The 22,685-nt window shown below is 40.7% G+C and overlaps 1 protein-coding gene across 2 annotated transcripts; it reads left to right on the top strand.

Annotated features, from left to right (window-relative positions):
* Positions 1–1,679: 1,679 nt before the first annotated feature.
* FAIM (Fas apoptotic inhibitory molecule) lies at positions 1,680–21,797 on the top strand. 2 transcript variants are annotated; one of them, XM_055412925.2, is made up of 5 exons: positions 1,680–1,689; positions 7,683–7,815; positions 8,168–8,396; positions 16,878–16,927; positions 21,355–21,794. In XM_055412925.2, exons 2-5 carry the CDS (start codon positions 7,705–7,707, stop codon positions 21,502–21,504), a joined length of 540 nt encoding a protein of 179 aa, XP_055268900.1. In that variant the 5' UTR covers positions 1,680–1,689; positions 7,683–7,704; the 3' UTR covers positions 21,505–21,794. The 2 variants fall into 2 exon arrangements, with proteins under 2 accessions (XP_055268900.1, XP_055268909.1); XM_055412934.2 differs by lacking the exon at positions 1,680–1,689 and adding an exon at positions 6,190–6,390 and having other exon boundaries at positions 21,355–21,797.
* The last annotated feature ends 888 nt before the right edge of the window (positions 21,798–22,685 follow it).

The following is a 22,685-nucleotide window of genomic DNA, read 5'->3' as shown; positions in this document are numbered from 1 at the left end:
ACCCAACAATTCACAAGTGTTTCTCAGAAGAACTAAGGACAGGAAAAAGGAATTAGGGACCCATCTTCATCTATTTCTGGAAATTTCCACTCTGGGGCTTTTTGCCTTCTCCCCTATCTCCCGGGTTCATTCTTTCAATCATCATTTATTGAAAAGTCTCTATTCAAGAGACTGGTGCAGAAGAAAATGCAAATATGAAAAGTCTTTGTCTCCAGGAAGCTTTCAATACAGGGTAGCAAAAAGAAATCAGTGCTCTCTAAGCAGAATCCCTGTAACAAAATTTCCTTAGGAATTCAGTCCATTACTTCGCAGACTAGTTAACCTAATGAATAGATTCTTTATTGCTTCTCAACTGCTGTTCTCTCACATACTTGCTCAGCATCCTCACTACCAATCCCAGAGGTGAAACAATCCTTTACATTAACACCAAGCTGAGGGAAGAAACTATACACTGGGACCTGCATGTCCCTTTGCCCTCAAATCTTCAGAGCCCCCAGAGAACCCTTTCACGTGTTTGTTTTGCTGCTGAACCCATTTTCCACAGGGATCACTCACTGCTCTTTTCAGATGGCCCACTCAACCATCCTCTCCTCTGCAGTGATTGCTGTCTCTCCCTTAAGGAAACTCAAGGCCACCTGAAACATTACTCAGGTCTACTCTTCATTCATTCAACAACACTTATCAGAGCATAGTAGGACCCTGCACTGTGCAGACATGGGAGCTGCTACAGTGAGAACCAAGCGGCCATGGTCCTTGACTTCACAGACCTCAGCCTACTGTTAAGTTGCGAGGGAGCAGTGTCAGTCGCTTCAGTCGTCCGACTCTTTGTGACCCCATGGACTGTAGCCTGCGAAGCTCCTCTCTCCATGGGATTCTCCAGGAAAGAATACTGGAATGGGTGTGGTGCTTCCTCCAGGGGATCTTCCCAACCCAGGTCTCCCTCATTGCTGGCAGATTCTTTACCGCTGAACCACCAGGGAAACCCTATTATGCTGTACATTCAACAAAGATTACACGAATACTTGCACAACTTGAACAGAACTGAGGAGAATTCCAGATGTTGCAAGTCTTAGGATCATTTTTCTTAAGAAATGACATTTGAAGAACAATCTCAATCGCAATGGAGGTTAACTAAGGGAAGAGGCAGGGAGGAGCGTCCAGGCAAAGGGACGAGCATCTGCAGAGGCCCTGGTGTAAAGGACTTCACATCATTTGAGGATCTATCTAAACGAAGCCAGGGGAGACAGGGGCAACATCATACATGTAGCCTCATGCCCATCCTAACAAGTTTTCAACTTTCTAGGAGTAATCAGAAACTTTACAGAGTTTCAAGGAGACAATGCCATGATCGGATTGACCTGCCCCGTGGCTTCAGAGCAGGCAAGGTCTGGTTTTGCCCACCCGGTTCGCTCCAGCGTCCAGGCAGCGCCCGCTGTCCGCTGGCCCTTACGGAGGCGTCTCGTAAGGGGTGAGGGCGCAAAGCCGGACGCGCGGGCCGCGGGCGGGGGCTGGGTCGTCGCGCGGGGGAGGGGCGGGCGGCGCTGGGCACCTCGGAGACCTGAAGCGCGACAGAGAGCCTCTTGCTGCCGCGGAGGCTGCGTCTGGTTCTCGGCGAAGGGCCTAAGAGGTCCAGTCGGCGGAACCCACCGGCCTCTGGGCCCAGAGCCCCCAGAGGCCCACGGCGCCCAGGTAAGCCTCGCGGCCCAAGAGGGCCGGCCCGGCCGGCCCGGAAGGGCCTGCGCGCAGCGCCGGGCGCCCCGCCGCGCTGAGGCTGCCGCCATCTCCGGGCGGCGGCGGCGGGCGTGCTGGGCAGTGGGCGGTGTCCTGGCGGCCGTGCGGCCCTGCCGGAGGCCTAGGCCCGCGCGGGAGGCGGGGAGGGGGCTCCGGGCGTCTCCCAGAGACCCGGCCGGGCGGTGGTTTGCTCCTGGAACCCGCGGCTCCGGCCTCTTCCCGACTATAAATTCATTATTTGTCGCAGTCGGAAAAGTGGAGCAGACGTCACGGGGAAGGAAGCGCCGGTTAGCATTAAGGAGTCTTTCCTTCCAGTCTCCTTTTCCCTGCAAAAATGAGCCGGCTGTATTTTTGCAGAACCCGGATCACAAAGTGCTGCATCCTGCCTTCTTTGTCTTACCAATACATCCCACGCGTCTGCGCGCGGCTGATGTTTGTCTCCATCCTTTTTCTTGGCCGCGAACGGGTGCTTTGGTGCCAGGTTTTCCGCGCCTGACCAGGGCTCCACGCTTGCTGAGTGACAGGACTGTGATTCACTCCACGGATTATCTCCACGATGGGTGAACAAACAGGTGGTTTTCAGTTCTTAGCTATTACAAAAAACAATTCGTTAAGCACTGTTCCCTCTGGTTTTTTGATTGTGTAGAGGCTTGCGGTACTCATCGCAAAATGCTGCTTGGAAAAGTTATTCGCATTTTTTTGTGCCTCACATTTGGGAACACCTGGCTCAGAGAGCTAACTGACAGACTTTGCTGGAGGTCCCAGTGCTGATCCGGCGGACACCGTCAATACCTCTTTATGTTTGACGTCCCTTGTTCAATAGCTGGCCTTACCTAGAGCTTTGCTGAAAAGAAACTGAATATCTTAGTAATTTTTAAAACCGACTTAGGTTTAGCTTGGCGAAACCATTACAGTCCCCAGTACGATTAAACCTAAGTTAAAGCAAAATTCAGGCTGGGATTAGATAAATAGTGGAAACGTTTTAAAGTCCTACTCTGAAACATGGATGTTGAGTTGCTGGGATAGGGATTTTAAATGATTATGCTGAGGGATGTGTCACTAGAGCCTCAAGAAACTTGGGTGAAGACCTGTTAACTTTCAACTAAGTGACATTGTCCTTATCAGTGAAAATAAATGGAATTTGTTTTTCCATCCTTTTTACTTACATTTTAAAACCTATGTGCTGAAATAGAGGGAATTTTTCTTTGTAATGATCATTTTCCAGTTTGATCTCATGGTCCTGATAATTTAATGTGTGTATAAGTTTAAAATGACAATGGATGAATTCCTTTCTCTCAACTTTTAAAGCATAGGCTTCCCTGGTCTTGCCACCCATTTGGCAGGGCTAGGATCCTTTCTCTGGGGGCCTTTTTGGCTCTTTGTTGTTTAGTCCCTAAGTCGTTTCTGACTCAGTTTTGAGACTTAGCCCACCAGGCTTCCCTGTCCAATGATTTTCCAGGTAAGAATACTGGAGTGGGTTGCCATTTCCTTCTCCAGGTGTACTTGCTGACCCGGAGATTTGAACAGCACCATCCCCACCCCACCCCCTACACCCCACCCACATCCCCCCACAACCCCCAGCACCCCCATCTCCTGTTTTGGCAGACAGATTCTTTACCTCTGAGCCACCTGGGTAGCCCTGCTCTGTTCTTTACTGCTTCCCTTTCCAGGGACAGTCCCATGGCTGTGCTGTAATCATCTTTTGTCTCTCCAGAGTCTCTCATCCTGAGCTTAGTGCCTGGCATATGAGTGACTGATGACTGCTAGCATGATCAATGAATTTAGAATATGACAGTATCTTAGAGATTTGTGTGACAGGTAAATTTATTATTCAAATGAGTAAGGTAGAAACCCAGGACGTGGACAGCTGTGATCATCTCTTGGTCATAAGCGAAATCATGTTCCAAGAAACACTACTGGCAGGACACGCAGGTTGTTTTTTTTTAGTAATTTTTGAGATATAATTCATATACCATACAGTTCACCTATCTAAAGGATACAATTCAATGGGTTTTTTTGTGTATTACAGTATTTATTTTTAAAAGTTCTGATCAATATATATGACATAAAAATTGCCATTTTAAAATGTCCAGTTCATAGAGAAGGAAATGGCAACCCACTCCAGTATTCTTGCCTGGAATATCCCATGGACGGAGGAACCTGGTAGGCTGTATAGTCCATGGGGTTGCAAAGAGTCAGACACGACTGAGCAACTTCACTTTCTTTCCCTGTGCTATCCAGTAAATTCTTGTTGCTTACCTGTTTTATGTATAGTAGTTTGTTAATCCTATGCTGCTAATTTATGTCTTTCCCACTCCCTTTCCCTTTTGGTAATTGTAAGTTTTCTTTTCTACGTCTGTGAGTCTGTTTCTATTTTGTACATAGACTCATTTATATGATTTAAAAATTTTTACGTAAAAGTGATGTCACATTAAAAAAAATTAAATTAAATTAAATGTCCAGTTCAGTGACATAGATGAACATAAAGTTCATTTATGATGTATAGCCATCACCACTATTTCCAAAACATTTTCAACACCTTCAACTGATACTTCCTAAATAAATGTTGAATGTATGAATGAATGTTGATAGGAAAGAGAAGAATATTTTATGTGACCTTGATTTCTAACCTCTCTTCTAATTTGTGTTGTCTTTTATGCTTTATATGAACTATAATTAAGAGGGTACTAAGGCAATGGCTCCCCACTCCAGTACTCTTACTTGGAAAATCCCATGGACGGAGGAGCCTGGTGGGCTGCAGTCCATGGGGTCGCGAGGAGTTGGACACGACTGAGCGACTTCATTTTCACTTTTCACTTTCATGCATTGGAGAAGGAAATGGCAACCCACTCCAGTATTCTTGCCTGGAGAATCCCAGGGACGGCGGAGCCTGGTAGGCTGCCGTCTATGGGGTTGCACAGAGTCAGACACGACCGAAGTGGCTTAGCAGCAGTAGCAGCAAGCCTTATTTTAGTGTGGTAATATTTGAAATTCCTTAAAGTGAAAAACTGGGTAGTTATTTCAAGTTTGTTGAATTACTGAACTTCCTAGAGTCTCTAAAAGTTGTAGAGTAAAATCTGAGTGATATCCCAAACTCGACTCTGATGTATGAAAGATATGTACCCTAGGTTATATTATGCTGTTTAGCTTACTCTATTGCTCTGTGTTCTTTTTGCTTTGATAGTTGCAGGGAACCCTCCACTTTCATAGGAGATATCCTAAGAGGTATTTTTATGACTAGAAAAATCCACAAATATATAAGGTGCTAATTTTAAAAGGGGATTTATTTTAGGTACAATGGATTTTGAATCTTTAGTTTTTATTCTAAAATGTTTAGCTTTTCTTTGCCTGTTGGGTTGCTTCTATGGGTGCTAAAGTGAAAGTGAAGTCGCTCAGTCATGTCTGACTCTTAGTGACCCCTTGGACTGTAGCCCACCAGGCTCCTCCCTCCATGGGATTCTCCAAGCAAGAGTACTGGAGTGGGTTGCCATTTTCTTCTCCAGGGGATCTTCCCGACCCAGGGATCGAACCCCGGTCTCCTGCATTCCAGGCAGACGTTTTAACCTCTAAGCCACCAGGGAAGCCCTTCTTTAATATCTTTTAAAAAGCAATTTGTCACATTTGGTTATTTCCAGACAAAAAAAGATTGGCAATCTCCCATTTTTACAAGGAGAGAGCACCCTTGGACATCTATATGGAGAAGACTAGACTAGAGTAGGTCTTGGAAGCAAAAAAACAGTTGAATTTATTATTCAATAGGTTTGACAGGGGTACAGTTGTTAATCCTAAATCTTCAAATGTGGATGGTTTCCTGTGCATGTGAGTATTACATGTGCTTCTGATTTTTAGCATTATAGCCCAGATACTGTTTAGTTAATAACACAGGTGTTCTGGATCTGGATTTGGCTTGGACTCTTCTGGTGACCTGAACTAACCATATAACTTTTGTGAATTCATTATTGGCACTAGTAAATTAAGTGGGTTTGAGCAAGAGGGCAAATTAAGTTTGCTCTTAGAAAGCAAACTAGCACATCTCTGGCTGCTTCTTGCAAGCTTAACATTTCTTTGGTTATCTTTAAAAACTTTTTAAAATTATGTATTGTACCATAATACAGCTTTCTAAATTTTAATATGAAGATTGAATTTTAAATTTATTACTACCATATAACATGGATGCCTCCAAAGGATGCATTCTGTTTATCCTGGGGTTTTCTGTATTCCCTGACCTACTGCCTCATACCCTTGGGGCTTCTTCTCAATTTGAGAAGCAAGGGACCCAGAGGACCTCTATGTCTCTTGCAACTCTGACATGGTATGATACTTGAAATAAACTCGAGTTTATTCTCTTAGTTTTAGGAAATTATAAATCCATAACAGGGAAAAATATGACTAGGTGATTTGCATGATTTAATTTCTTTCCCTGACAATTAGAGATTGCAATTCTATTGTATGTAAAAGCTGTTTCATCAGAAACTGCATGCATTTTAAGAAATGGATTGCGAAGTTAGGAAAACTCTTTGCACGTGTCATCTTCGTTGCTCTCAATCTTTCTTTGCTGCACTTCTGCTTTTTTCTGTTCTGGCTCCTAATTGGATTAAAGACTGTTTTGCCAACCATGGCATCTGGAGATGACAGTCCTATCTTTGAAGATGACGAAAGGTAAATGTCTTGCATTGTGATAAAACTGGATTATGAAGCTTTAAAGATGGGCTTTAATCATTCAGGAGACTATCCAGGCTACTTTTTTGGAGAACATATTCTGTAATACTGCAGAATGCATAGTTTTGCTTCTCTGTGATTTCCATCAAGGGTGGTGAACACCTGGCATGGAGGTGGCCACCACTAACGTGGCATCCTTTCCCATAAAACCTGGATGTGAGGTCTGCAAATCCCTCTCAGCACAAAATTCTTGGCAGTCGCTTCCTAAATTATATAAAACCTATTTACTGTTTCTGGCTTAGCGCCTACAAAGGAGATCAGAGTGAATGAAGAGGAGGCTGTGGTTAAGAGAATAGACTCTGGGACCAGACTCCTAAAATTATATCCCATTTGCCACTTACTGTCATTGTGACATGTCATTGTCATTAGACAAGCCTTTAGCCTCTCTGAGCCTCAGTTTCCTCATCTGTAAATAGAGGAATAATAGTACCCACCTCATGGTGAGGATTCTTTGAGTTAATGTCTGTAAATCTCTTGGAACAGTGATTGGCACACAGTAAGTACTGAATAACTGTTAGCTATGAACATTACTGCTATAATGGTACTTCTCTCAAAGCTAAAACTCTGTATCAATATAAAAACATTACTTATATGTTATATATGCATTATATATAATATATATTTTATATTAAGACATTAATATAAAATACATGTTTATGTTGTGCCAGAAATGTCACAAAATACAATCTTTTATATTTTTAAAAGATTTCCTGAAATAATGACAAGATTACTGTCTTCCATAACATTTTTGCATCTATTATGGAACATTTCTTCCATGACTTTTTTTCTCAGTAAAATGAATCCCTTGTTATTGTTTCAAGTATAAAAGGTTTTAAGAATTCTTGCTTTAGAGTGATAGGATCTGAAAAGATAAAACCAAAGTTAAATACTGTGCTTTTTAAATGACAGTAGGGAGGAGTAGAAACTTTTTACTGACCTTTCTGTGGCCAAGCTTAGAATACTGTCCTGGATAAACTGATTGATTCTTAATCCTATTACTATTAAGGTGACTTTGGAATTATCTGACTGTATACCCATAGATTTCATCTTAAAAGAAGAATGCATAACAGGGTGAAAATAGTTCCATGTATTGTAACTTTCTTACCTCATATCACTTTAATATTTTGTAATTTTAGGGCTTTTTAAGATCTGATATTTTCATCTTGGAAGGATTAATTGGTTATTCTGTTACTGTTTTTGCCTATTATAATTGCTTAATTTTATTCCCTTAGCCCTCCTTACAGCCTGGAAAAGATGACAGATCTTGTAGCTGTTTGGGAAGTTGCTTTAAGTGATGGAGTCCATAAAATTGAATTTGAACATGGGACCACATCAGGCAAACGAGTAGTGTATGTAAATGGGAAGGTAGGAAAAAATGTTACTTTGTGAAATATAGTGTACAGAGAAGCTTGATTTTGCTAATGTATATTCATCCTATGTGAATTCAATGCATTTCCCTTACAGCAGTTATATATATATTGGCTTGTATCATTTTGTCATACAAAGCAGACTAATAATAGTTGTGGAATTCATAAACTATAACATCTAATATTTAACTTTAAAATGCCTTTATTTTCCAAAATCTTTGTATCATGAAGTAATAAAATCACATCTAAATAGCATTGCCATTTATTCCCTTTAGTTATATTATTTCCAAAGTTAAATATTAAATTTTCTCCCATTTGTATGTTTTTAACTGTCGTATTTTATTACTTAGGAAGTGATAAGAAAAGAATGGATGTTCAAATTGGTGGGCAAAGAAACCTTCTGCGTTGGAACTGCAAAGACAAAAGCAACCATAAATATTGATGCTGTCAGTGGTTTTGCTTATGAATATACTCTGGAAATTAATGGGAAAAGTCTCAAGAAGTATATGGAGAACAGATCAAAAACCACCAATACTTGGGTATTACATTTGGATAATGAGGACTTTAGAGTTGTGTTAGGTAAGTAAAAGCCATTTCTGCAGAATTTATTGGCTTTTTATGATGGCTGTTTACTTTAGTTCCTCTAACTCTCCAGATCTTTTATGGGAGCTTTGAATAGGAGAGTCTTACGTGCAGGTGTGTTTCTTATGTGTCCTCTGGGAATGAAGTATTTGTCGAACTGACTGATTTATATGGGAAATGTGAGAGCCAAATTTTATAGTGGTAGATTTGAAAATTATAAACTTGGGTTTAAAAAAAGAAATATTGATGTAGATATTTAATTGTCATTATTTGATATTTCTCTTCAAAAGAATATCTAAACGCAGTTGAAACTTTAAGATTTATCAGAAAGAAGGGAATTTTTCTCTAGGTTTAGGACTATAGCAGATCAAAATAATCAAAGTCCAGGTAAAGTAGATTAAAAAATAAAAAGTAAGCCATTGATCTTTAAGCTAAGTTCTGCTGTTACAGATTGTCATCTATGTTCTTGATTTTATTGGGCCTACAAAACTTGAAAGACAAGTATTTGCTACCTTTGTTCATTACTGGTTACTCCTAGTATTTTCTGCTTCTCATATCACTGAAAGTGAAAGCGTTAGTCATTTAGTGGTGTCCAGCTATTTGCAAACCTACCAGACTTCTCTGTCCATGGAACTCTCTAGGCAAGAATACTGGAATGGGTTGCCATTCCCTTCTTCAGGGGATCTTCCCAATCCAGGGATTGAACACAGGTCTCCTGCATTGTAGGTGGATTCTTTACTGTATGAACTAGCCTCCTATCATTAAGTTAAGAGTTACCAGGGAATCCAAGATTATGTAGATCATCTCATTGATTTATTGATTGATTTAGATAATACTGAGAACCTCATAAATGGCAGCTTATGTACCAGCCTTGAGGATACATAAATGAAGAGACTTCATCCGTGTCTTTTAAGAGAGTATAGTTTAATTGAATGCTAGAAACATTTTTTAAGAATGAAAAATACTTACCAAGTAATAAATGCAATGGTTGAAAAAAAGAAACCAAAAAAAAAAAAAAAACCACCTCCTGTATGGTATATTTATTAAAGAAATTGGGTCAGATTTTTCTTGATAGGATATGGTCTGAATTTTGTGGATTTCATTCCTGTGATAGTCTTCTATTACTATTTCCTGCAAGTTGGTATTTGAAGAATTGATCAAATTTAAGGTTATTTTATTTTTCAGGTAAGACCACTTTATATTTATTCTGTCAAGAGGCACATGGTTTTGCTTTGTCTAATTTTTTTATATTGGCACCACTAATACCTAAGTGTCTATATCCATTAATTCATTGGCAAATGGATTAATTAATTCATTAATTCACTGGCAGTTGCCAGATGGATATATTCTGATTCCATCATTTCTTGTTCATTAGCTGGAGTACTCATGCATTAAGAAACTTCCTGTTGTCTACTGTTTAGTTACAGAGGTATATTTTGTATAACAAATGTAGGATCACAGCTTTTTTTCCCTTAACTACCAGTTTTCAAGATATTAAATTGACTCCTTTTTCTTTCCTATAGGTGATCATTTAGGTTTTGTTTTTTTTTTAATCATTGAGCTTCCCACCACAAGTTGTGGTGTTTCAGTACACTGCAATCGTTATCCTTACTGATGCTCAAATTGTCCCATATTTGGCCAATGTGGTGCTCTTCAGATTGGCTCCTGAGTCAAGTGAACTGTGCGCATGCATAGGTAGATAGATATCAGGAGGAACAGGGAAGACAGGGAGAGACTTTATAAAAAATAAAATAGCTTATGAGTTCATACTGATACTTGTAATTCAAATTCTGGGATACCAGTTTTTTGTATTTAATCTCCTCTAATATCTTTATGTTTATTCTGCCACATTGAGAATCCTTCTTCTCAGGGACACAGAGGAATATGCGAATAGAATATATTTACTCATTTCCTTTGTGCCATAATTATGTACATACTAATCTCAGTGAACAACAGAAATACTCTACCACCATTAATACAGTGACTGCCCAAAATTTGTCTTCCTTGGTGGCTCAGCGGTAAAGAATCTGCCTGCAATGCAGAAGCCACCGGAGACACAGGTTTGATCCCTGGGTTGGTAAGATCTCCTGGAGGAGGGCATGACATCCCACTCCAGTATTCTTGCCTGGAGAATCCCATGGACAGAAGAGCCTGGCAGGCTACAGTCCACATGGTCACTAAGAGTCAGACGTGACTGACGCAACTTAGCAAGTATCAGTTCAGTTCAGTTCAGTCGCTGAGTCGTGTCCAACTCTTTGCGACCCGATGAATCACAGCACGCCAGGCCTCCCTGTCCATCACCAACTCCCGGAGTTCACTCAAACTCATGTCCATCGAGTCGGTGATGCCATCCAGCCGTCTCATTCTCTGTTGTCCCCGTCTCCTCCCACCCCTAATCCCTCCCAGCATCAGACTCTTTTCCAGTGAGTCAACGCATCGCATGAGGTGGCCAAAGTACTGGAGTTTCAACTTTAGCATCAGTCCTTCCAATGAACACCCAGGGTTGATCTCCTTTAGAATGGACTGGTTGGATCTCCTTGCAGTCCAAGGGACTCTCAAGAGTCTTCTCCAACACCACAGTTCAAAAGCATCAATTCTTCGGCGATCAGCTTTCTTCACAGTCCAACTCTCACATCCATACATGACCACGGGAAAAACCATAGCCTTGACTAGATGGACCTTGGTTGGCAAAGTAATGTCTCTGCTTTTTAACATGCTATCTAGGTTGGTCATAACTTTCCTTCCAAGGAGTAAGCGTCTTTTAATTTCATGGCTGCAATCAGCATCTGCAGTGATTTTGGAGCCCAAAAAAATAAAGTCTGACACTGTTTCCACTGTTTCCCTATCCATTTCCCATGAAGTGATGGGACCAGATGCCATGATCTTAGTTTTCTGAATGTTGAGCTTCAAGCCAACCTCTTCACTCTCCTCTTTCGCTTTCATCAAGAGGCCTTTGAGTTCCTCTTCACTTTTCTGCCATAAGGGTGGTGTCATCTGCATATCTGAGGTTATTGATATTTCTCCCGGCAATCTTGATTCCAGCTTGTGCTTCTTCCAGCCCAGTGTTCCTCAGTATGCTTGCCCACAATTTAAAACTTTTCGCATATTGTTTTCCAACTGTACTGTATCTACATTGTCAGAACATACAGCTGTTATATACTATGCCCTCTCCCTTCCAACCCACGCTTGGTAAATAAATATTTATTTATTGCCTTCAAGTGATTCTGTTGTTCCTTCTCTCTGATCATTTTGCTTGTCCAAAACTTGTCCTATATTACATTCCTTAGAAGGATTCATGGGAACAGTGTTTCTTGAGTTCTTATATTGGTCACATTTGTCTGTTTTTTTTATACCTGAAAATCAGTTTGGCTGGAAACAACATTCTTGACTCACATTTTCTTTCCTTGAGTATTGTAGATATATTACTCCACTTTCTTCTATCATAAAGTGTTACTGTCAAAAAGTCTGATGACAATCTGATATTCTCTTAAAAACACCTTATTGTTTTTGCCTAATTTTACTAGACTATGCAGGGTAATGATCATCCTTGGTCAGTTTTCTCAGGTACATGGTAAATCTTTTCAATAGGTAGAATCAAATCTTCTTTTACTTTGAATTATAGTTTAAGAATTTGTTCTGTTTCTTTGCTTTGGTTTTCTTCCTTATGGATGCCTTTCATATATGTGTTGGATCTTTTGGCCTGTCTTCCAAATTTGTCAATTTATCTCACATTATTTTTAATAGTTCAGTTCAGTTCAGTCGCTCAGTCGTGTCCGACTCTCCGCGACCCCATGAATCACAGCACGCCAGGCCTCCCTGTCCATCACCAACTCCCGGAGTACACTCAAACTCATGTCCACAGAGTCGGTGATGCCATCCAGCCATCTCATTCTCCGTCGTCCCCTTCTCCTCCCGCCCCCAACCTTTCCCAGCATCAGAGTCTTTTCCAGTGAGTCAACTCGTCTCATGAGGTGGCCAAAGTATTGGAGTTTCAGCTTTAGCATCAGTCCCTCCAATGAACATCCAGGATTGATCTCCTTTAGAATGGACTGGTTGGATCTCCTTGCAGTATAAGGGACTCTCAAGAGTCTTCTCCAACACCACAGTTCAAAAGCATCGATTCTTCGGCGATCAGCTTTCTTCACAGTCCAACTCTCACATCCATACATGACCACGGGAAAAACCATTGCCTTGACTAGACGGACCTTGGTCGGCAAAGTAATGTCTCTGCTTTTTAATATACTATCAAGGTTGGTCATAACTTTCCTTCCAAGGAGCAAGCGTCTTTTAATTTCATGGCTGCAATCAGCATCTGCAGTGATTTTGGAGCCCAAAAAAACAAAGTCTGACACTGTTTCCACTGTTTTTCCATCTATTTCCCATGAAGTGATGGGACCAGATGCCATGATCTTTGTTTTCTGAATGTTGAGCTTCAAGCCAACCTTTTCACTCTCCTCTTTCACTTTCATCAAGAGGCTTTTGAGTTCCTCTTCACTTTCTGCCATAAGGGTAGTGTCATCTGCATATCTGAGGTTATTGATATTTCTCCCAGCAATCTTGATTCCAGCTTGTGCTTCTTCCAGCCCAGCGTTCCTCATGATGTACTCTGCATCATTTTTAATAGTACTTATCTTTTTTCCCTTTCTCCCTGCCTACCTTTCTCTCTCTTTCTTTAAATTGGTAGACTTACTTTCCAGAGTAGTTTGAAGTTTAAAGCAGAAAGCCCTGAATTTACATATGCTCACTCTGCCACCCCCTGTGTCAGTTTTTCTTTTTATTAACATCTTATGTTGGTGTGGTAGTTCCCTGTAATTGGCAAACCAATATTGTCTCTACTGGAGACAGTAAAAAAAACTCATGCCTCTGTTGCCACTACTACCATCTTCATCATCAGTTTTCAAAGTTTCTTCATCCCACCATCTTCATCATCAGCTTTCAAATTTTCCTCATCCATTGAGTGAGATAAGGTTGTGAACATACAGCTCCCCTGCCTTTCCTCTCCCACCTTCACCACCTTCAATTTCTGTCTCCCCTACCTTTTGTTTGACATTGTCAGAGTAGTTAATATTTGTATTCTCTTCTGTAGCCATAGTTAAATTATCCTGTGTTTTTTTCTATAGGTTAATTTTAAAACTAAAAACCAACAAATAGCATTTCTATTATTATGATCTGTAAATATTTTTGGAGTGGTCTCTGGTATACATTCTTTCTCTATATTATTATCACACCACCTGTGCCACTCAAAGGAAGTTGTTAGTATCAAGGTCAAATGCGTTGGTTCTGTGTTCTATAATCTACCAGTTTCTCAAAATGTACCTCATTTTTCTTTTCTTCACAATTGGACCATGATTATTTTTTTTAATTTTTTGTTTGCCCAGGCTCTTCTGCTGGTTTTTGTCTTTTCTTGTTGGAAATCAATATGTATCTTTTTGTGCTCATGTTCCTAATGTCTGTTTGCATCGTTTTACTCCCATTGTCTATTGCCCGATATTCTTAGGCATTTGTTGACTTCCTGTTGGCTTCCCAGGCCTGCTGCCCAGTGGTGGGCCTGGGATTGCTCTCATGGAACCCTAGCTTTAGTCCCATCAGTTTTTACATCCCACAACTGCCAGTTTTACCTTAGTAACTCCCTAATAAAGGGTGTCCAGAAGTTATATATTATGTGATCATCATACAAAATAAATACTTTGGCTGAGTATAGAGTTTTAGCTTTAAAATGTTTCTTTTTTCCCTGAGAATTTTTGAAAGCCTTTTTTCAGTCTCTTCTATCGTCCATGGTTTTGAATGAGAAGTTTACACCAGTCTGAATCTCATTTGTTAGTATTTTTTTCTGTCTGGAAGCTTTTGGAGGCTTGTTTTTATTTTCCAAAGTTTTACAATGATGTGTTTAGAAATGTAGTGGCTCACCAGGTGCTTTATTTTTAGGCAAAAAATGATATTTCAGCATTTTTTAAACTTTGCCTTTTTCAAAACTGAGTGAGGTTGATCCCCTTTTCATACGTAAGGTCGTTTTGTGTTTCGTTTCTGATAATGCCTGTGTGTGTCCTGTGACCTGTTTTCTTTTGGGTTGTTCGTCTTTATTCTCCTTGATTGCTAGGAGTCTTTCTGTTACTAAGTGCTGTAACAGAACTTAGTGCTGTGAGTTCTGAGTGCTGTGAGCTTCAGATAGTTTTCTATTTGTCATTTATTGTATGACTTTGCTTATGTGTGTGTGTGTATGGGTTATTTTAATCATGCAGAAATCTTTTTTACTTTCATATAGTCAGAGTTACTCCCTTTTTCTTTTATGGTTTCAAATTAGCAAAGTTCTTGAGAGGATATTAATACCTGCTATTATAGAAAATCTGAGTACGTACAACTATTATAGAAAATCTGAGTATGTGTACATGTTCAGGAGGCCAACTAAATAAAATTCCAACTATCACCTCCATCATGGTTTATTTGAGCACTGTGGGCTCTGATTGTGCCATGTGAGTTGGGTTTCCCACAACTCTGGCCATAGATGCTTCCCATTTAGGCTGCCATTGGGTGGCCACTCCCATATCTCCTGGGCCCTGTGCCTTTCTCTCCATGCCTCTAGCCCAGCTCCACGTCCTTTATACACTCTCCAAGTGAGGGTCCTATGTCGAGGTGCAGGGAGAAAAGACCCTGTCAGAGTCAAGGCACCTCATCCTTGACCCCCAGGCAGCCTTTGATCCCCAGACTCCTTGTAAACACACAGGTCCTGCTTCTCTCTAGTCTTTGTTATAACATCTAAAGCTTGTCTTCTGGCTGCTTGATGAGTATTGTCTTCTCTCCTGGGAACCCTGACATTCACAAGTGGTTTTGGGGATCCTCCCTAAAATGCACGTGTGTCTGTGCACATGGCATGCATATGGCTCAGTTGGTAAAGAATCCACCTGCAATGCAGGAGACCCCGGTTTGATTCCTGGTCAGGAAGATCCGCTGGAGAAGGGATAGGCTACCCACTGCAGCATTCTTGGGCTTCCCTTGTGGCTCAGCTCGTAAAGAATCTGCCGGCAATGCAGGAGACCTGGGTTCGATCCCTGGGTTGGGAAGATCCCCTGGACAAGGGAAAGGCTACCCACTCCAGTATTCTGGCCTAGAGAATTCCATGGTATAGTCCATGGGGTCACAAAGAGTTGGACATGACTGAGTGACTTTCCCTTTCACTTCCCCTGGAGTGAACTGGCCCTGGCCACTTAGCTAATGCCCAAGTGTATCATGACAACATTTTGCTGTATTGTGTCAGCACTGTACTCAGCACAGTCCATCAAATACTACATTTTTTTCTTATGATTCAATAACTTTTCCCCAAAGTGAAATCATAACAAAATGAAGAGAGATTATTGTACTCTTCAGTATAAAATTTATGGAGAAGGCAATGGCAACCCACTCCAATACTCTTGCCTGGAAAATCCCATGGGCGGAGGAGCCTAGTAGGCTGCAGTCCAAGGGGTCGCTAAGAGTCAGACACGACTGAGCGACTTCACTTTCACTTTTCACTTTCATGCATTGGAGAAGGAAATGGCAACCCACTTCAGTATTCTTGCCTGGAGAATCCCAGGGATGGCGGAGCCTGGTGAGCTGCCGTCTGTGGGGTCGCACAGAGTCGTACATGACTGAAGTGACTTAGCAGCAACAGCAGCAGCAGCAGTATGAAATTTAAGGCTAAATTGCTGTCTGTCTATATGAACCCTATGCAGCCTTTTTTGTGGTCTCTTTGTGCCATCGTCCAGGTGGGTCAGTATGAGAGGCAGGGAGAATCATCTAGTCTCTTGATGTTAAAGAAAATTTGGAGAATGATAAATTAGGTGTTTGGGATTAACAGACGCACACTGCATATAAAAAAAATAACCAACAAGAATCTATTGTATAGATCAAGGAACTCTATTCAGTATTTTGTAATAATCTATAAGGGAAAAGAACCTGAAAAAGGAAAGCAATATTGGCTACAATCCAAAAAATAAAAATGAAAAATTAAAGGGATTAGGTCAAATATTATATACTTGAAATATGTACATTTTTTAAAAGCCCAAAGCACTCTTTAATTTGCTAAAATATATTGATGTTCTAAATGGAAACATATTATAATCCTGGGAGTGTGTAAACCCTTCTTTGATTCAATACCAGACCTTAGAAATTTAATTAAGACATTTCAGATGCTATTAAAAAAAGGACATTCTCATATGGAAAGGTCTCTCCTTTCATTCGTCTGCATCCTCCTTTATAGATTTTCTTTAACAAATCTTCATCAGTGTATATTATATCATGGTTTTGTCTTAAAAGAGTAGTTTCATTTTTATTTTGTCTGTGAACAAAAAAACACAATTTCTTCAAATTTGGAAGAATTTCAAAGCCATGAAAAGTTAATGGAGTTTTCAAAATCCAGTGTATCAAACTTTTCTTAAAATAAAAAGAGTTAACTTTATCTTTAAATCGCAGGTTATAATTTTTTGTAATCGGTTACTTTTACAGAGAAAGACACTATGGATGTATGGTGCAATGGTAAAAAAATGGAGACAGCGGTAAGTTGATTGTTTGATTACTGTCACCATGTGCATAGTGACCAGTGAAACATTGTTGTGTTTCCTAACTGTTTACATTTTTATAATTAATGAAGGTCTTTTTGGTTATAAACAAAAAAGAAATGACGTCATCCTGACTCCAGAATCTGGAGCCCTTTCCTGGGCAGTGCCTGGGGTAGTGAGAGTTTGGAAACAACTCATCTTGTCACTGGTACCAGCCTCGGACCCTGCTTGTCCTCTCCTGGACCATCCTCTATTCTAAAAAGATCTATCCCACATTTGAAAACTTCCTCCTCAAAGGTTGCATCCTCCTGTGTTTATCCTGGTTTAAGTGGTGCTTTATACTACTGTTTCTCAAATTTGCATGCACAGAATCATCTCAGATCTTGTTAAAATGCATATTCTAACATATCCTCATGTGATGCCCAAGTTGCTGGCCCATGGTCACACTCTGAATAGGAAGGCTTTACACCATACACTTAAAACAGATGGGACTTTCTAAAAGCAAAGGTTGTGAAAAAGAAACGAAGCACACATGTCAGATGAGACAAAGGCAAACAGGAAAGGGCACTGTCACAAACCCCAGAAGACAAGTGGAATTTGTAGACTAGCAGTGCTGAGAGGCTGCGCTGCTCATTCTAACCGAGAAAACCCTAGTGTGTTGGACTTCTGCTGCCTTGCACTGTTATGGCTGTGGTGGGATGAGTATGGTTGCTGCTGTTTCCTTCTTTATCTGTTGTAGGTCTGGGAGGGTGAGGAGATGTCCTTGGAGGGAAGGCCTGGAATGAATTTATTCAGTAGACAAGCTAGAATCAGCTGGGCCTTGCAACTGCTTCTAAGGAAGTGCACAAGCCAGAAATCATAAGTTACAAAGATTAATGTGTTTCTGTTCCTTAATCCTGATATTAATTCTTGAAGGGAAATGCAACCAGGGTTCACTCAAAATTGAACCTCAGCATTGGAGCCACCCTGGGGTTCCATCTACCCATTGAGACTGTTATGCAGAGGCTTAGTGAGCTCGTCAATATTTTAGAGCCTGTTTTGAACCAGATTCAGTTACCATTAACATGGATTGGGTACCTGCTGTGTGCCCGATGCCATACCTGGTGGTCCTCTCTGTCCTACCATGGAAATTTCTAGATGGAGAGTGAGCAGTTTGGGGTCAAATTCCCTCCAACCCTCCAGGAATTCTCCCATGCAAAAGTAGCATTGTTTCAAGAATGTGGTTGTAAATAAGCAAGAAGTTGAAATAATATCCATCCACAATGTCTTTGTTCCTAACTAAGTGTTTGGACAATACCTCTCTCTCACCCAGCTGTCTCCTCCTTGTAACTGCAGCCTAGTTGGCAAGGTAGTTTTGGCAGCTCTGTGTCGGGCAGCCTCCCCAGCACTATGCACACCTGCTGTCACTGCCTGTGAGCTGCAGCTTTTTTTCTCCATTTCCTTTTCATCTCAAAGCATCATGACCAGATTTTGTATCTGTCAAATTGCCAAGAAGCAACTTACAAGCATTGTATCACTCAACCCTTGCTCTCCTCTCTAAATTGATTTTTACAGAAGTATGCCCTAAAGGCTTTTTTCAAAGCTCAATGTGAAAAGGGCTAAAAGAATACACTGGACTCCAGGATCAGCACCCCATCCCCGGTCCTTGTGGTGCTCAGTACACGTCTGTGCTGGCCAGATTCTTCCCAGAGAAAAAGAAAAACCTTCCCTCTGAGGTGCCTCCTGTGCTTTCTTTGGTTAGATGTTAGCAACAGGGCCTTGGTCTGTCTGCTTTGGCTGCCAGGAAGCTCATAGCCAAGTTGTACGTCTGATAGTCCTTCTTTTGCTTCTTGGCATAATTCATTTTTATCCTCTAAGCCTCATGCTCTTCCTTACTTTTCTGTGCTACTTGGCCCCTATCTTTTTACTCTAAATCATTGCTTTTCAATAGAAATATAGTATAAGCCACAGATATGAGCTTCATATGTAACTTTTCTAGTACCACATTTCGAAAGTCTTACGGTGAAGTTCATCTTAATAAAAATTTAAGTCACTGTATCAAAAATATTATTATTTAAAATATATAAATATATAAACTTTCCAATGAGTTTTTTTTAACCATTCTTTGTTTCATACTAAGTCTTCCAAATCCAGTGTATATTTTCCCCTTTAATAGTGTATCTATTTTCAGACTCATCACATTCCATGCTCGATTGCCACCTGTGGCCAGGGGCTGTTGTACCATATACAGCAAGTCTAGACTCAGTTCAGTTCAGTTGCTCAGTTGTGTCCAACTTTTTGTGACCCCATGGACTGCAGCACGCCTAGCTTCTCTGTCCATCACCAACTCCCGGAGCTTACTCAAACTCATGTCCATCGAGTCAGTGATGCCATCCAACCATCTCATCCTCTGTCATCCCCTTCTCCTCCTGCCTTCAAACTTTCCCAGCATCAGGATCTTTTCCAATGACTCAGATCTTCGCAGCAGGTGGCCAAAGTATCGGAGTTTCAGCTTCAGCATCAATCCTTCCAAATAATATTCAGGACTGATTTCCTTTAGGATGGACTCGCTGGTTCTCCGTGCAGTCTAAGGGGCTCTCAAGAGTCTTCTCCAACACCACAGTTCAAAAGCATCAGTTCTTCAGCACTCAGCTTTCTTTCTAGTCCAACTCTCACATCCATACATGACTACTGGAAAAACCATACCTTTGACTAGACAGACATTTGTTGGCAAAGTAATGTCTTGGCTTTTTAATATGCTGTCTAGGTTGGTCATAGCTTTTCTTCCAAGGAGCAAGTGTCTTTTAATTTCATGGCTGCAGTCACCATCTGCAGTAATTATTTTGGAACCCAAGAAAATAAAGTCTCTCACTGTTTCCATTGTTTCCCCATCTATTTGCCATGAAGTGATGGGACCAGATTCCATGATCTTAGTTTTCTGAATGTTGAGTTTTAAGCCAACTTTTTCACTCTCCTCCTTCACTTTCATCAAGAGGCTCTTTAGTTCTTCACTTTCTGTCACAAGTGTGGTATCATCTGCATATCTGAGGTTATTGATATTTCTGCCAGCAATCTTGATTCCAGCTTGTGCTTCATCTAGCTCAGCATTTCACATGATGTACCCTGCATATATGTTAAATAAACAGGGTGACAATATACAGCCTTGACATACTCCTTTCCCTATTTGGAAACAGTCTGTTGTTCCATGTCCAGTTCTAACTGTTGCTTCTTGACCTGCATACAGATTTCCCACGAAGTAGGTCAGGTGGTCTAGTATTCCCATCTCTTTCAGAATTTTTCACAGTTTGTTGTGATCCACACAGTCAAAGGCTTTCGCATAGTCAGTAAAGCAGAAGTAGATGTTTTTCTGGAAATCTCTTGCTTTTTCAGTGATCCAGTGGATGTTGGCAGTTTGATCTCTGGTTCCTCTGGCTTTTCTAAATCCAGCTTGAATATCTGGAAGTTCATGTTTCACATACTGTTGAAGCCTGACTTGGAAAATTTTGAGAATTACTTTGCTGGCGTGCAAGATGAGAGAAATTTGTGTGGTAGTTTGAACATTCTTTGACATTGCCTTTCTTTGGGATTGGAATGAAAACTGACCTTTTCCAGTCCTGTGGCCACTGATGAGTTTTCCAAATGTGCTGGCATATCGAGTGCAGCACTTTCACAGCATCATCTTGTAGGATTTGAAATAGCTCAACTGGAATTTCATCACCTCCACTGGCTTTGTTTGTAGTGATCCTTCCTAAGGGCCACTTGACTTCGCGTTCCAGGATGTCTGGCTCTAGGCGAGTGATCACAGCATCGTGGTTATCTGGGACTTGAAGATCTTTTTTGTATAGTTCTTCTGTGTATTCCTGCCACCTCTTCTTACAGTAGTGTTAGGTTTTATGTTATTTACATAATGTATTTATTGTAATCCACCTTATAGACTGAGGAATCTGATTTTCAGAGTGGCGAAGAACACTCCATCCCTTACTGACTGGGGTCTTCAGCAAGTTATTTAACAACTGTGTGCCTGTTTCCTCATGTATAAAATGTGGATAATAATTATACTCCAATCAGGTTATTGTGAGGATGCCATAAAGCAATGCATGTAAACCATTCTTTGTATGGAAGGAATCACAAATTTATCATTTTTACTCATGGAAATAGTCTATATTATCTGCATAGTATATGTTATAGACACATAGCCATGAGATATACTTTTTTTTCCTCTGAAACTTAGGATTTTTAAAGACTATAGTGGTACAAATAAAAGACTTTCAATCTATAACTGAGACCTAAAGACACCTAAAAATAAGCTTCTAATTTTAATTTTGCAAAGCTTACCATTGAGCTGACATGTACTTCATTATGCATCCCTTTCTCAGTGATGTTAACGCTCTGGACAAAGATAAATGTTTCTGGAACACTAATTCTTCCTTCTTTTGTTTTCCTAGGGTGAGTTTGTAGATGATGGGACTGAAACTCACTTCAATATTGGGAATCATGACTGTTACATAAAGGCTGTCAGTAGCGGCAAGCGGAAAGAAGGGATTATTCATAGTCTCATTGTGGATAACAGAGAAATCCCGGAGATTCTTGAATGACTTCATGTTAATGAATTTTAATCTTAAGTAAAGATCAGGACTTTTAAATTACTGTGGTAATTAAATATGTACTTTTCAGTACATCTAGTCAACTTTTTTTTCAGTTACTTGAAACTAGTGTTTTAAGCGTCAGGAAAAAAATATGTATCATAAAAATTGCAATTTATTTTGTAAATCATGTAAAATGTTTTAAAGTCAAATGGAAAATAAGATATGGACCAGAAAATCACTAATGTTTTATAGGAGCAACTTTTACTATAATAAACACTATAAAATAACATCGGTGCTGCTTGATTTGTCTTTCTTGAAATGGATGTCTTTGTTTATATTTTTAAAAATGGATTTCTGACCAGTGTATTCACTCTAAACTTTTTTTGTTGTTTTTATCTTTTGGCCGCACTGTGTCTTCATTGCTGTGTGAGGGCTTTCTCTACTTGTGATGAGCAGGGGCTACTCTTCATTGCAGTGCACAGGCTTCTCATTGCAGTGGCTTCTCTCATGGAGCACAGACTCTTGAGCAAGGGTTTGAGGCAGGAGACAGTGGGTCTCTGGGCCAGACTCCTAGTGTTTGTCAAGTGGAGTAAGACTGAGCCTTTGTTCTCACCTAGATACTCCAAGGACAAAGCTAGTGTGAGAAGCTGAGTTCTGCTAAAGCAAAGAGATAAGGTGCCCACTCCTTGACCTTCCAAGGTCAAGACTTCCAAGGAAGTCTTCTTGGAAGTCGAAAAATGAGGGGACCCCACTCCATAATCAGTGTGGATATGCAGCTATAGGCTTCTACAGTGGGATCCGTCTTAGCAAAAATTTGTGCATACATCTTGGGGAGGGTCTATGGACCACTCAGGTGTGAAAAACAATTGGCCAAGAGTAAACAGAGACCCAGAAGGACTGTCCTACTAAGTGAATGACATCACCTCAGTACTGTGCTGCTCCTACTCACTCAGGACCCCCGCATTTCTCTCCAGGTGTGTCTCTGCCTAGTGTCTGATGTACTGCACTCCTCCTCACTCAGGATGCCCACACTCCCCTCTGGGTGTGTCTCTGCCTAGTGTCTGATGTACTGCACTCCCCGTTAGAGAGGCTGCCCATATCCTTTCTCTTGGGTGTGTATCTCTGCCCTGCTTCTGAGTTGGATAAACAAACTGGTTTCCTGTGTGCTCTCCCATACATTGTTCTGTGCC

This window comes from Moschus berezovskii, chromosome 1 (assembly GCF_049115385.1).
Source record: "Moschus berezovskii isolate FMDL1 chromosome 1, NW_MosBer_1.0, whole genome shotgun sequence".
In the NCBI taxonomy this organism is placed as follows: Eukaryota; Metazoa; Chordata; class Mammalia; order Artiodactyla; family Moschidae; genus Moschus; species Moschus berezovskii.
Note: the sequence above shows the minus strand (reverse complement) of the source record. Positions and strands in the feature narration are given on the sequence as shown.

Coding starts and splice junctions, on each gene's coding strand:
- FAIM (XM_055412934.2), top strand. CDS start 6,209: ATGCATTTTAAGAAATGGATTGCGAAGTTAGGAAAACTCTTTGCACGT. Junction 6,391..7,682: donor ATCTTTGAAGATGACGAAAG/GTAAATGTCTTG, acceptor TTATTCCCTTAG/CCCTCCTTACAGCCTGGAAA. Junction 16,928..21,354: donor GTAAAAAAATGGAGACAGCG/GTAAGTTGATTG, acceptor TTGTTTTCCTAG/GGTGAGTTTGTAGATGATGG.